Source organism: Exserohilum turcica (assembly GCF_000359705.1).
Source record: "Exserohilum turcica Et28A unplaced genomic scaffold SETTUscaffold_15, whole genome shotgun sequence".
In the NCBI taxonomy this organism is placed as follows: domain Eukaryota; kingdom Fungi; phylum Ascomycota; class Dothideomycetes; order Pleosporales; family Pleosporaceae; genus Exserohilum; species Exserohilum turcicum.
Genome location: NW_007359970.1, coordinates 325,769 through 337,861, shown reverse-complemented (window position 1 = coordinate 337,861; position 12,093 = coordinate 325,769). Strand labels below are relative to the sequence as shown.

Sequence of the window (12,093 nt, the reverse complement as noted above, 5' to 3'; positions counted from 1 at the left end):
GTCTTGATTGGAGAGCGGGTCCATGGTGGGGTTGGGGGCAAGGTGTAGCGGGGGTTGAGTGAGCGCCAATGGGAGAGAAAGGGTCAGGGTTGAAGAGAAGTGCATCTAATATGACCGAGGTAGGTGGAAGGCGTCTCAGTGAAGTGATTGGCCTATATCACGTGAAGCGCTCACACGGCGCTCGATGCCGCCGCACGTGATGTACAGCAGGTAAAGGCAATCGCGTTGCTGCATCATCAAATAGGGCCGTCAGCTGGATTGGCCTCTGCACCTCCAGCAACCGTCTCGCTGCCCCCATCCGCCGCCTTCTTGGCCTGCTCCTTTGCCTTCTTCTTCAGCTTCTTCTCCCGGTTCCTGCGTGTCTTTTTCTCGCGCTCAGCCTCTTCCTTCTCTTGCGCAAGCCGCGCCTGTTCGCTCTCCTTCTCCTTGGCCGCCTGCAGCTTCTGCCTCACGGCGATACGCGACTTTTTGCTCCTTCTCGTCCGCTTGTGTGCCTTTTCCTCGACCGTTGCCAGCATAGGAGGGTGGCCGACCAGGACTTCCCTTTTCATGCCAGCCGGTGAGATGGTGCGCACCTTCCACGGCAGCGCACAACCCGGCCAGGGCAGCTTGGCCAGCTCCAGGACGCCTTTCCCGTCAATGGCAGCCGCCTGGAATGCAGCCTCCTCTTCGCTCGTCGGCTCGTCGGCAAAATAGTAACTTTGGGGCTTCTTCACGAGAATGGCGGGCTCTCCGCCGTCGGCAGCGGGCGATGAAAGGCGAATCTTGTGCGTCTGCGAGGGCGCATTCGAGGGCGCAGCAAAGAGCCGCAGCTCCGTCTCCTCCTCGTCGCTATGGGCGGCAGCATCTCCAGCAGCAACATCGTCGGCGGCGGTGGTGGTGTAGGCAAACTCGGTCAGTGCCTTGGACCGCAGAAGCTCTTCGAGGTCGGGATCTGGAGACGAGCGTGGGGACGACGTGGGCGAGTGCAGCTCGTCGCGGCGCACCCTTGGCGAGGTCAGTATGCAGCATGCATCGGTCGCGCGCACTGGGAACAGGAATTACCGCTTTGCACCCGGCAACTGGAACATGGCGCCTTCAGCTTGTCCAGACTGTCGCGCAGTCGCAAGTTTGCTGCAAGTTTTGTTCGCTGCGCATCGGCTGCATGGCGGGAGATCGGCGTCTGCTCGGCTTTGCGGTCCTCAGGTCGCCTAGCGCACCCCCCGATGCAGCGTCATGGTTCGATAATACCCGCAGGCGTCGCATCTCTGATCGGAATTCCTGTCCCCCATGGCGAAAAACAACAGTGGAATCTTGGAACGCCCACTGGCCAGGGGCTGGCCCCATCTAATACGCATCGAGTTAATCACGCACTCGTTACGGTCTGCCGCGGCCGCAGCCTCTAGGAGTTTGGTTAGAGTGGCTGCCCACTGGCAATGCTGTCGGTCGCATGCCCCCGCCACTGTGCCCTCACCCTGGAATACGTGAATTATCGCGTCTGTGGAATGCCATGTTGAGACACCCCGCCAGCACACAACAGTACCATGGGCTATTCATATGAGGCAGTTCGTGAGCGTGACCTCCACAGGTGGGTGCCTTTGGCATGCGCACCGTAGTCAGCCTGCAGCTAAAACCGCCCCCCTCAGATATTACCGTCCATGGCTCGACGGCCAGAGCCTAGTCGACGCCGATGGCTCTGGTAAGCCTTTGACCTACTCGGGCTACCAACCACAGTCGTCGCGCGACCGTTCGTTGACTGCCTTTGCCCAGCTGGCCACCCTCCGTCTCGACACGCGCCGGGCTATGGTTTCTCTGATTGACTCAACTCGCCAATACATTCTCGCCGAAGCCACTCGCACACTCTCGCTGTTCAAGCCCGTTGCAGAAGAGCCCGAGGACGAGGTGTGGCTGGGCAACGCCATACTGAACAAGACGGACGCCGTCTGCTACCACACCTTTACCTCGACGTACACGGCAAAGGAAGAGAATGGCGACACGTACGAGGCTGAATGCATGGTCATTCCCGACTGCCGCTTGGATCCCCGTTTTGCTGAGAGGGACTATGTCAAAGATGAGCCTGGTGTAAGGTTCTACGCAGGCGTTCCCATTGTGACGAAAGCAGGGAATCGCATTGGCGTGTATGCTGTTTCTGACGAGAGGCCTCGCGAGGGTATCACTGCTGCCGAGCTGCGCTTTATGCAGGATGTCGCTGCAGCCGTCATGGAGCACCTCGAGCTGGCCAAAGACAGTATGGACCGGAACAAGGGAGAGCGTATGGTGCGAGGCTTGACCCAGTTCATTGAGCGCTCGTCGGCTCAAGACATGCGCGACGACGGCAACCGGCCCACTACCATGGAGAAGCAGACGGAAAATGCGCGTTTGGTCACACTCGATGAAGAGGGAGAAAACTCCTCTGCGTCGGCGCCCATGTCAACCAGCAGGCAGGCGCAACGCAAGCGTGACGCCGAGTCCGACGCTGCCCGCATCTTCCACCGCGCTGCCCGCATCATACGCCAGAGCACCGATGCTGACGGCGTCGTCTTCTTTGATACGTCTGCAGCTGGGATACGGACTCATCTCTACGACTACAGCCGCAACGCTGGTAGCAGCGACGAGAGTGCCACGCACAACACCGATACCGGCGACTCCACCACATCGCGGAGACTGAAAAAGCAGAGCTTGGTCAATCCTGACGGCTCCGCGGATCCAGGCATCGTCGATAGCAAACCCTGCCCTGTAGCTGGACTTTCGTTGCGGGAAGGTAACGCGGGCTTGGTACATTCTGAGTTTAGCTTCACCGAGGCTGCCATGGAGCGCTACATACACCGTTATCCATATGGCAAGTTCTTTAATTACAACGAAGACGGTATTGGCGTTAATTCATCCGACGAGAAATCCGAGCGCTCCGAGACCGAGCAATCGGACCGCACTGCAAATGCACCCACGGTGGGCACCAAGAAGCCGCGCAAGAAGCGAGAGCGATTTGTGCCCACAGAGTTTTTGAAGGTGCTGCCCAGAGTTCGCAGCTTGATTTTCTTGCCTCTCTGGGATCCAAGCTCGGAAAGATGGATTGCGGGAGGCTTCATCTGGACCGCTCAAGCTGGAAGACTGATGAGCCCCGACAACGAACTGCCGTATCTGCAGGCCTTTGGAAATTCGGTCACGAGTGAGGTAGCGCGCCTCAATGCGCAAAAGGCAGACCGCGCCAAGACGACCTTCATTGCATCCATCTCGCACGAGCTGCGATCGCCGCTGCATGGTATCCTTGGCTCGGTCGAGTTTCTTCGTGAGACCGTGGCGTCAGCATACCAGGAATCTCTCGTCTCTTCTATTGAAACTTGTGGAAAGACGCTGCTTGACACTATTGACCATGTGCTTGATTACGCAAAAATCAACAAACTACAAAAAGGCAACGTTGTCCAAAGACATCGCAGTCAAGGTCGAGCAAGAAGGCTTCCAGCAGACAATTCCATTCTTGGTGTTACAGCTGATGTCGATCTGGCGCAGCTGGTCGAGGAGGTTTGCGACACCGTCTGCGCCGGCCATACATTTAGGAAAACGCATCACATCCGCGGATCTGCCATTTACGACCAGGCTGAGAATGCTGTTGCGCACCGCTCCCCACAAGATCCAGTCGGCAATACCGATATAGAGGGCAGAGACACACATGGCTCCGTCGCTGTATCGCTCATCGTGGCTCCCTATGTCAGCTGGGTCGTCCGCTCTCAACCCGGTGCTCTGCGGCGGATTGTCATGAACCTAGTGGGAAATGCTTTAAAGTATACTGACTCTGGCTACATTGCCATCAAGATGTTACAGACCAACTCGACTTCCCATTTCATAAACTTGACACTGAGCGTCGAAGACACGGGTAGGGGAATATCGCAAGAGTATCAACGAACCAAGCTGTTTTCGCCATTCAGCCAAGAGGATCCTTTCAGTTCTGGCACTGGTTTAGGGCTTTCAATCGTCAAGCAAATTGTCGAATCTCTCAAGGGTGAAATTGAAGTCAAGAGCACTCAGAATTCCGGTACTATCATCAAAATCAACATGCGCCTGCCCATCGGTTCGAGAGAGAATGCAAACCAGGATCAAGCGCTTATGCGCGCTCCACGGGAGTTGAAGGGTACTACGGCCAGCATCGTTTGCGACATGACCGACACACACGGTATTTCACGTGGCCTGAAGACAAAACAGTCAATGGAAAACGCATGTAAAAACTTCGACATGAAGATCATTGATTCGAAGCATTCCGACAGCAATACTTCCTTGGACGACATTGACTTCTTGCTTACTGACTCTCCGTCTCTCTTTCAGTTGATCCACAAGACCAAGGTCGGCCGATCCAATAAATCTCCACTCGGCGTAATCTGTATCTGTACAGATACTTCTGAGAAGACGGCAGTGGAGACTCAGCTTGCAAGACAAATCGATACGCTAGGCTGGATAGCTGAGATTGTCACCCAACCGTAAGTCATCTGATGCGATACATATCATCATGTACTAATTTCTTAAAGCTGCGGTCCTCGGAAACTTGCTCGAACGCTCTTGTCTTGTCAAAATCGCGCCACCCATCACGGAATCGAACGGCCTATCAGTCGGTCGATGAGCTCCTCGGTCGTGCAGTCAGAGTCGCAGTCTCTCCTATCACAGCGCAACTTGCCTCAACGTAGCCATAGTGAAATGCTTTCCCAAGCTGCACCACAGCAGGCTACAACTGCCATCACATCTCCCTCTCAGCACTCGATGCGGTCCTTCACTTCGACCACAACGCCTTTGAGTCCCAGCAACAGTGAAAATGGCGAGTACTTCAACCCGCGGGTCCTTCTTGTGGACGACAACGCTATCAACCTCAAACTCCTTGTCGTCTTCGCCAAGCGTCAGAATTTGCGCTACGTCGAAGCCACCAACGGCCTTGAAGCTCTGGAAACATTCAAATCCGAGGCTCAATCCACTTCATCGCCAACTAGGCCTTTTGACTTTGTACTCATGGACCTCAGCATGCCGGTCATGGATGGTCTGACAAGCACAAGGCAGATTCGGCAGTTTGAGGCCAAGATGGGACTGCCCAAGAGTCATATCGTTGCACTTACAGGACTGGCGAGTGCACAGGATCAGAGCGATGCTCACGAGGCAGGCGTAGACATGTATTTAGTCAAACCTGTCAAGTTTGCAGATATCAAGAGAGTTTTTGGTGGCAAGTAGGAGATACAGGCTCCATGATTTCTGGAATTGGCGTTGGGGGATGCTATGAACGGTTTGGGTATCTGACATGATATACAAGCATTGGGCATGGCGACGGCGTTTGAGATTAATTAGCATCTAGTTGGATGGACGACGTATCCTTTCGGCATAGAATGAGTATACGATTTTCCATGTTCTCGCTCAAGCAATAGAGTGCTTTCTATATTTACTCTTGCACATCCCACAGCCTCCTCGCATTGCTACTAAACAGCTCCTCGACACAATCAAATTCTTCAGCCCACTCGAGACACCTTTGCACAAACGGTCCAACGTTGTACTCCTCGAACCTCGTGTGTGGCCAATCCGTCCCAAAAACCATTCTATCACTCCTCAGCCTCAACATCTCGCGCGCCACGCTCTCCAAAGCCACACCCTGGCCATCCACCCGGTACGCCGCCGAAAACTTGACATATGTGCGTCCCTGCTGCAGCAACCGTACTAACGACGCAAACCCGGGTACGCTATAAACATCGAACTGATCCTGCTCTCCCGGTGCCAAAGCAGGCAGCGCTGGACCCGCAAAATGATCAAAACACAGCGTAACATTGAGTCCTAACAACGTGTCCTCGATCTCGCGGAGCCGCTCCATACCCGTGTATATCTGCAGCACCCAGCGCAGCGGGCGCACAATCTCCGCATACGCCTTGACGCGAAGCGCCAGCGCCGCCGCGTCCAGCGTCTCCGTCGTAGACTGCAAGTTGAGTCTTACGCCGCGCACGCCGACACGATGCCAGGCGCGCAGCTCTGCGCGCGAAACATTAACGGGGACCTGGACGACGCCGCGCGCCGAACTGGGGCCCAGCGCCCCGAGCACCTGCAGCAGCAGTGTGTTGTCGGTGCCGTATACCGACGGCTGCACAATAACTAATCCCGTCATGGCGATGCTCGTTTCAAACGCCAGCCCCGACCACAGCGAGTGCACGCCTATGGTGTACGTTGCCGATGCAGACAACGGGAAGCGTATCGCGTCGATGATGTGCATGTGGCTGTCCCACGCGTCTGCTGGGACCCGTGAGAGAAACCATGTCGTTGTGTTGGTCTGGGGTGCCGCACATGTGGCTTGTGGTGCTTGAGACGAAGCTTTGGTTTCTGGGGCATGGTGGGTTGCTTGTGGTGCAGCGTGTTGTGCTAGGAGGAGGAGGAGGAGGAGGAGTGGTAAGACTGTTTTTCGGACTTGCAAGGAGAAGAAGCGTGCCATGTTTACTGGGTGTATAGGACCTTATTTTTTTTCTCCCTGATCTTGGGGTTTTTGAGATGATAGTGGAAGTTGCGTTAAGCTACGTAGTCTTTCTTTTTTTTAAAAAAAAACGCCCATGTCTGTAGCTCAAGCTTGCGACTTGGCTTTCCTTTCAGGCTTGTGGGGTGCAGATGTCTCTTGGCTGAGCGGAGCATTGTGCTGAGCCGGCCTTGTTGTGGGTATTCTACATCTATCTCGTTTGGGTGGATGCTCCCATGCATTATGGCTGTTTTCATGGTGTTTTGCACGGTGTCAGGGGATGCAATGCTGACTATCTCCATCCATTGACGTTGATGTATCCATGCTACCTAATAGTGTTAGATTAGGCTGGAAGTAACGATAGATACTCGGGTACCTTTTCCCTTCAAGCTTTCCAGTACGCGATGATATCCTTGTTCCATAAACGGGGCGCATCATTGGCATGCATAAGTACACATGCACATGCACATGCGCTTCTCGCATGTGCCAAGCGTGCCTTCAGATGCACACAAGCACCTCTGTTTTTTCTTTCGATATCATAGCAAATAAACCGTGAATGAAGCTATTGCAACGCATGTGTGTATGTGGCGCTTCTTCTCATCTGGAAAACATCACTGTGAGCTCAAAAACACGCGTGGTGGAGAGTGTGATATCATTGTGCAGCAGCAGCATGTATCTCTGATTCGCACGGCAATTTTATGCGAGGGCCTGGGCCCATGGTGCAGCATCCGAGGCTGGGGTTTGCAATTCCTCCAGGTGTATCTGTGGAGCTCGTTTGCGATAGCAGAGATAAGGACTTGTGGGTCAGGTGATTCACGGACTTGTTCGCAAATTATTGATAACTATGCCAGCAAAGGCTGGGAACAAAATAGAAAGGCCAGATCACACGTATCATCACTTGCTGTTGGTTGTTGGAGCTGGTGCACGTGATATCGCGGACTGATATAGACTGAGTAAGCTTAGAACGTCGAGTCGCTCACGGCGATTCGAAAATGGGTGCAACGAATTCAGACTCGGTAATTGAATTTTTGTACAAAAGTGATTGAGTGAAATGCCCGCTGAAATTGCAAGTATTCCCATATCCTTTAATGCTGTTGGACTTGACGCAGCACGTAGCTAATGTCATTTTACGACGGAAGACTGCAATCTACACAGAGTATTGTTGGACCAGTCTTTGGTAATGACTTTGATGCAGTGGTATTCGGGAACACAAGGGGACTGAATATACGAAATACTTGCAGAGCGGCTTGGGAAAGGATATTTTTTACTGCATGTGCAAGCAGACATCCAAACCGAGAAGCGCAGTTCAACAGTGCAATATTACATCGCCAATCTATCAAATATCAACCATGTGGCTGAACCAAATTCAAAAGATTCTCCAACTTTTGCAGACTGTATCTACTTCCAGATGTGTAGTCTTGAATTGCGTTACATGAGATGCTGTGAAAGCTACAGAGATCAGGTATCGATGGCCTGAGAATGCTCTTTCACACGCATCTCCACAGTACCGTTGACTAACATCATTAGGAAACCAGCCGCGGAATACACATAACCCAACTCCCGAAGAAGAGAGCCTAGTTTCGTGAAGCTGGATCGTTACTGCAATACTTGCTCGATCCTCACACCATCCGCACTGATACAACGATCCCAACCAACAATCCACCCATAATACCTTCAAACTCTATGATATCTACCCATACTATACCGCAGCAGCATACATGGCCAGCATTAATGCTGTCATCGTAACTGTATCATCAATGTTAACACCATCAATATCTACCAGCCTAATACGACTTATTCCCACGGTCACACCACCTAACAAGACAAACATTCGTGCGACGCGATGCATACCCTGAAAACTTTTTGGCCATGCCATGCCGTAAGCCAAGTCGCCGGTAAGCACAAACCCAGATCCATTTCGCATTGTCGTGTAATCAAACTCGGCTTTCTCATCTGCCGCAAAACCTGGTAAGTAGCTGGCCCGAGGCACGAATTATAATTTGGAGCCTGATTCAACCTCGAGTTTCCGACTGCCGTTGGCTGCCAACGTGTCGGAATTGCCCTGGTGGCTTGTGGCCATGCAACCGACAAACGGAAAAAAAAGTCGCTCTCTGGGGTGGCTGTTGGTTAGCCACCGCCACTCGGAGAGCCGCTAGTATTGACTGGGAAAGCAAAACAAAAAAAAATGAGCTACCGGGTTCGCATTGGGTTGCAAAAGCCAGAAACCCCCACCCCCTGTATGACGTTGTCGACTAGATTAGTCTACCTGTATGTTAGTTCTTCTCTACAAGCACCTATCTCCGGTTCCTGAGGCTAATGCTTTTAGCGCGCCCAGAGCAGATATACGCGCGGAGTCAACAAGGGGGGTAACGTCGGCTGCCACTGCTTTCAGCAGCGAACCGAGGTGCTGTCAGCCTGTCTACCTGTTTCAGCAGAAGCTTGCATGGTATTCGTTGTTGAGTGCGTGGGGCTAGTTGGGGTGAGGGGCCGATGCCTGATTCTAAGGGGTTGCATTTTGGGCAAACAAAGTTTCGCTAGAGGCTTGCCGTTCCGACCATATTGATAGGGGGGTTGCCACTTATCCCGCAAGGGCTTGAGCATCACCTCCGCTGTTACAATGGTACCCCGCAGTAGACGATGTAACGACAGCCCTGTGAAAAAAAAATGTAATAGAATGCGTGCTACACAGTTGTAAGACTCTGCTGACTACCTTTTACGATATTCTTTCCCAGTCTCTTGGAAGACTCAACAGAATGATTCAACAGGAGAACCTTTGCATGGCTGTAAATGCGTAAATCGATAAACGATCTTCAGTACGCTAGTACCCTTGTGGCAAAACTAGAGTCTCGTTCTGAGCCTCAAACATATGGCGTGCGTGTGCGTGTGGGAAAGACGCGAACGCTTAGGGCTGGGTGACGATCAAGTTTGCCGATGCAGCTCCTCCACAACCGACTTAGGCCGGATCCCATCTTGAAACGATAGACATTCCTTTGTTTAGAAACACCTTGTTTCGATACTCCCAGGGTCCATTTCACCAAACGGGCCACATATCAGCTCATGGATTACCAAAGAAGAAGTATCCGCCCCCCCCCCCGGAGAATTTTGCTTTTCGACAACGGTCGAAGCACAGGTTCGCGACTTTGTTCGTAGCCATAACATGGGGTTGTAGGCGAGAGAAATCTTATGGGATAACCCCTGACATATGTATAGCAAGAAGCGCCACAGTGTTGGCGAGTAAGCTGGTTTCGGTCACTACGTACCAAGCAAATGCTGCTCAGCTCAAAAAATCGAATTTGTTGCAAGCACGCTGCATACACACAGCTACGATCGCCGGGGGCGCCTGCCATCTATTGCCCACTCTGGAAGGCCTCAGCCATCAATCACACCGCAAAGCATGTTTGTGTGTGTGTGTGGAAAAAGTCGTTCGCCTCAAACCAGGCCGTTGCGGGTCGATCTCACCATGTGCGCTAGCGGACCGTCACATTTCTATTTCAGCATCCCTTCGGCAGCGCTTATATCGCAGAGTCAGGGATTGCGGCGCCGGGGGAGGATCCACTGGCCCTATTTTCCCACGCGTGGCTCATGAATCGCCCAGTTGATGTCCCATGCTACTGTCTGTTCCGAAGCATGTCACTATGTACATATAAGTAGACAAGGTGAACAGCTTCCTCACATCCAGCTCTTACAGCATCACAGTCTCTCTTTGATTCCTCCAGCCAGCTTTCTGCTTGTCTCTCTCACTCTCTTTACATTGGTATTCGCCCCGCCTCCATTCCTAATGTATATTCGCAACGTTGTTCTCGCCGGCCTCGCCGCCGCCAGCACCGTGCAAGCCTTCAATGAAACCGTTGAACACGATGGCTGGATAGTCGAGTACCCGGTTCCGGTCGCCCAGAAGAAGCGTACACTGTCCGGTATACTCGGCGTTCTCGAGGGGCTCCTCCCAAAGCCGTCTTCGCCTCCCGCCCAGGGAGGTACTTGCCCCCCCATCTGGACGCAAATCTCCGCCACCCTCACCCAGCAGTTTTCGGCAAACGGCCAGTGCACAGATGCGGCCAGAGCGGCTATCAGAGCGGCATTTCACGATTGCTTCCCGGGAGCTTGTGATGGCTCGCTCATCCTCGCCAATGAGTGCGCTCAGCCGGTGAATGCCGCCATGACGCGCATCTGCAGCAACCTTGCAAACGTTGCCTCGCAGACCAAAGTGGGCGTGGCCGATCTCATCCAGTTCGCTGCTGCACACGCCATCAAGACATGTCCTGGCGGCCCCATCGTCCCCGTCAAAGTAGGCCGCAAGGACTCCAGCGTGGCAAACGACATTGCCATTCTGCCCAGCGGCTTTGCCCGGGGAGACGACCTGGTCCGGCTATTTGGTAATTATTCCTTTTCCACAGCACATGGTCATCCAGTCAAGCTTACACAACTATCCTGTAGGATCCAAGGGGTTCTCGCCCGTCGACCTTTCCGCTCTCATCGGCGCTCACAGCACAGCCAAGCAACAGGGCACCGATCCGGCGCGCGCGGGTGCAGCCCTCGACACCACGCCCGGTGCCTGGGACGTCAAGTACTACAGCGAGACGCTTGCGGGAACCGCTCCTTTTACCTTACAGTCTGACAAGAACATTGCACGCAACCCTGCTACGGCCCAGTCCTTCCAGCAATTTGCAAGGAGCCAGGGAGCGTGGAACGCTGCTTTTGTCCCGGCCATGGTCAAGATGAGCATGATGGGTGTAAATCCCGCTGGCTTGATCGACTGCACGAGCGCGCTTCCTGGCGGTAACAGGAAGAGGGAAGAGGAGGAGGAGGAGGAGGAGGAGAGGACCATTTTTGGTCGTCTGAGATTCTAGATCTTGACATGCCAACTTGCCATTTTTCCCTTCATCCACATTACGACTGTTTCCTGTTTGTTATATCGTCTACTGTGCGATTTCTTTTTTTTTCCCCACTTACTTACCTCAGCCTTTTACCTTTTTACCTTTCACGACTCTCGTTAATTGTAGTTGAATCATGTCTCTGGATACCATTGATTCTGCACCTCAGATACAAAATAATCTTTACTTTATTTATTTATTTATTTATTTACAAAAAAGAAAAGAATGGTAATCCTAGTTCTTTTCAACCAAGACTTTGCCCAAGATTGATGTAAAATATGTGATTCGAGCACGAAGAAATCAACGCCGAGTGAGTAATCTACGTGTATTTCCCTAATGCCTACGTACATACATGTAGCAGGGTTAGGGGAAGAAGAAGAAGAAGAAGAAGTAGAAGAAGAAGAAAGCAAAAAAGGGGACAAATTGTATATACAACAACACTAACAACAAATGACACTACAAAAAAACAGAGGGATAAACAGTTAATCAACCAAGTACTCCTCCATCTATCCAACAAGGTACACACACACACACACCTACAAGTCTACAAGTCTGCAAGCCAGTCCAAAAACCCACACCAGACACAGACATAAACCCCAGTCCCCTACCCCCCTACCCCCCTACCCCAACACCAAAAAAAACACACACATAGACAGCCAGAAAGAACAGCGATGAATTTTTTTTTTCAAGAACAAGCTACTAAAAAAAAACTCCTATATACTCCTACTATACTCCCCCCTCCCCCTCCAACACACACACAGACACACACACACACACACACAC

At 52.5% G+C, this 12,093-nt stretch overlaps 4 protein-coding genes across 4 annotated transcripts; 2 read left to right on the top strand and 2 right to left on the bottom strand.

The window, feature by feature from the left end:
• Positions 1 to 236: 236 nt before the first annotated feature.
• Positions 237 to 1,070, bottom strand: SETTUDRAFT_27257 (uncharacterized protein; the record flags this gene model as incomplete). Its single annotated transcript, XM_008025511.1, has 2 exons — positions 237 to 987; positions 1,045 to 1,070. 2 exons carry the CDS (start codon positions 1,068 to 1,070, stop codon positions 237 to 239), a joined length of 777 nt encoding a protein of 258 aa, XP_008023702.1.
• A 446-nt stretch (positions 1,071 to 1,516) lies between these two features.
• On the top strand, positions 1,517 to 5,184 carry SETTUDRAFT_176533 (uncharacterized protein; the record flags this gene model as incomplete). Its single annotated transcript, XM_008025672.1, has 3 exons — positions 1,517 to 1,567; positions 1,626 to 4,448; positions 4,497 to 5,184. Exons 1-3 carry the CDS (start codon positions 1,524 to 1,526, stop codon positions 5,182 to 5,184), a joined length of 3,555 nt encoding a protein of 1,184 aa, XP_008023863.1. The 5' UTR covers positions 1,517 to 1,523.
• A 205-nt stretch (positions 5,185 to 5,389) lies between these two features.
• Positions 5,390 to 6,421, bottom strand: SETTUDRAFT_107540 (uncharacterized protein; the record flags this gene model as incomplete). The annotated part of the gene is made up of 1 exon (XM_008025671.1): positions 5,390 to 6,421. The coding sequence occupies one exon, from the start codon at positions 6,419 to 6,421 to the stop codon at positions 5,390 to 5,392; it is 1,032 nt and encodes a 343-aa protein (XP_008023862.1).
• Positions 6,422 to 10,217: 3,796 nt separating this feature from the next.
• SETTUDRAFT_46691 (uncharacterized protein) lies at positions 10,218 to 11,363 on the top strand (the record flags this gene model as incomplete). The annotated part of the gene is made up of 2 exons (XM_008025582.1): positions 10,218 to 10,812; positions 10,874 to 11,363. 2 exons carry the CDS (start codon positions 10,218 to 10,220, stop codon positions 11,284 to 11,286), a joined length of 1,008 nt encoding a protein of 335 aa, XP_008023773.1. The 3' UTR covers positions 11,287 to 11,363.
• Between the last annotated feature and the right edge of the window lie 730 nt (positions 11,364 to 12,093).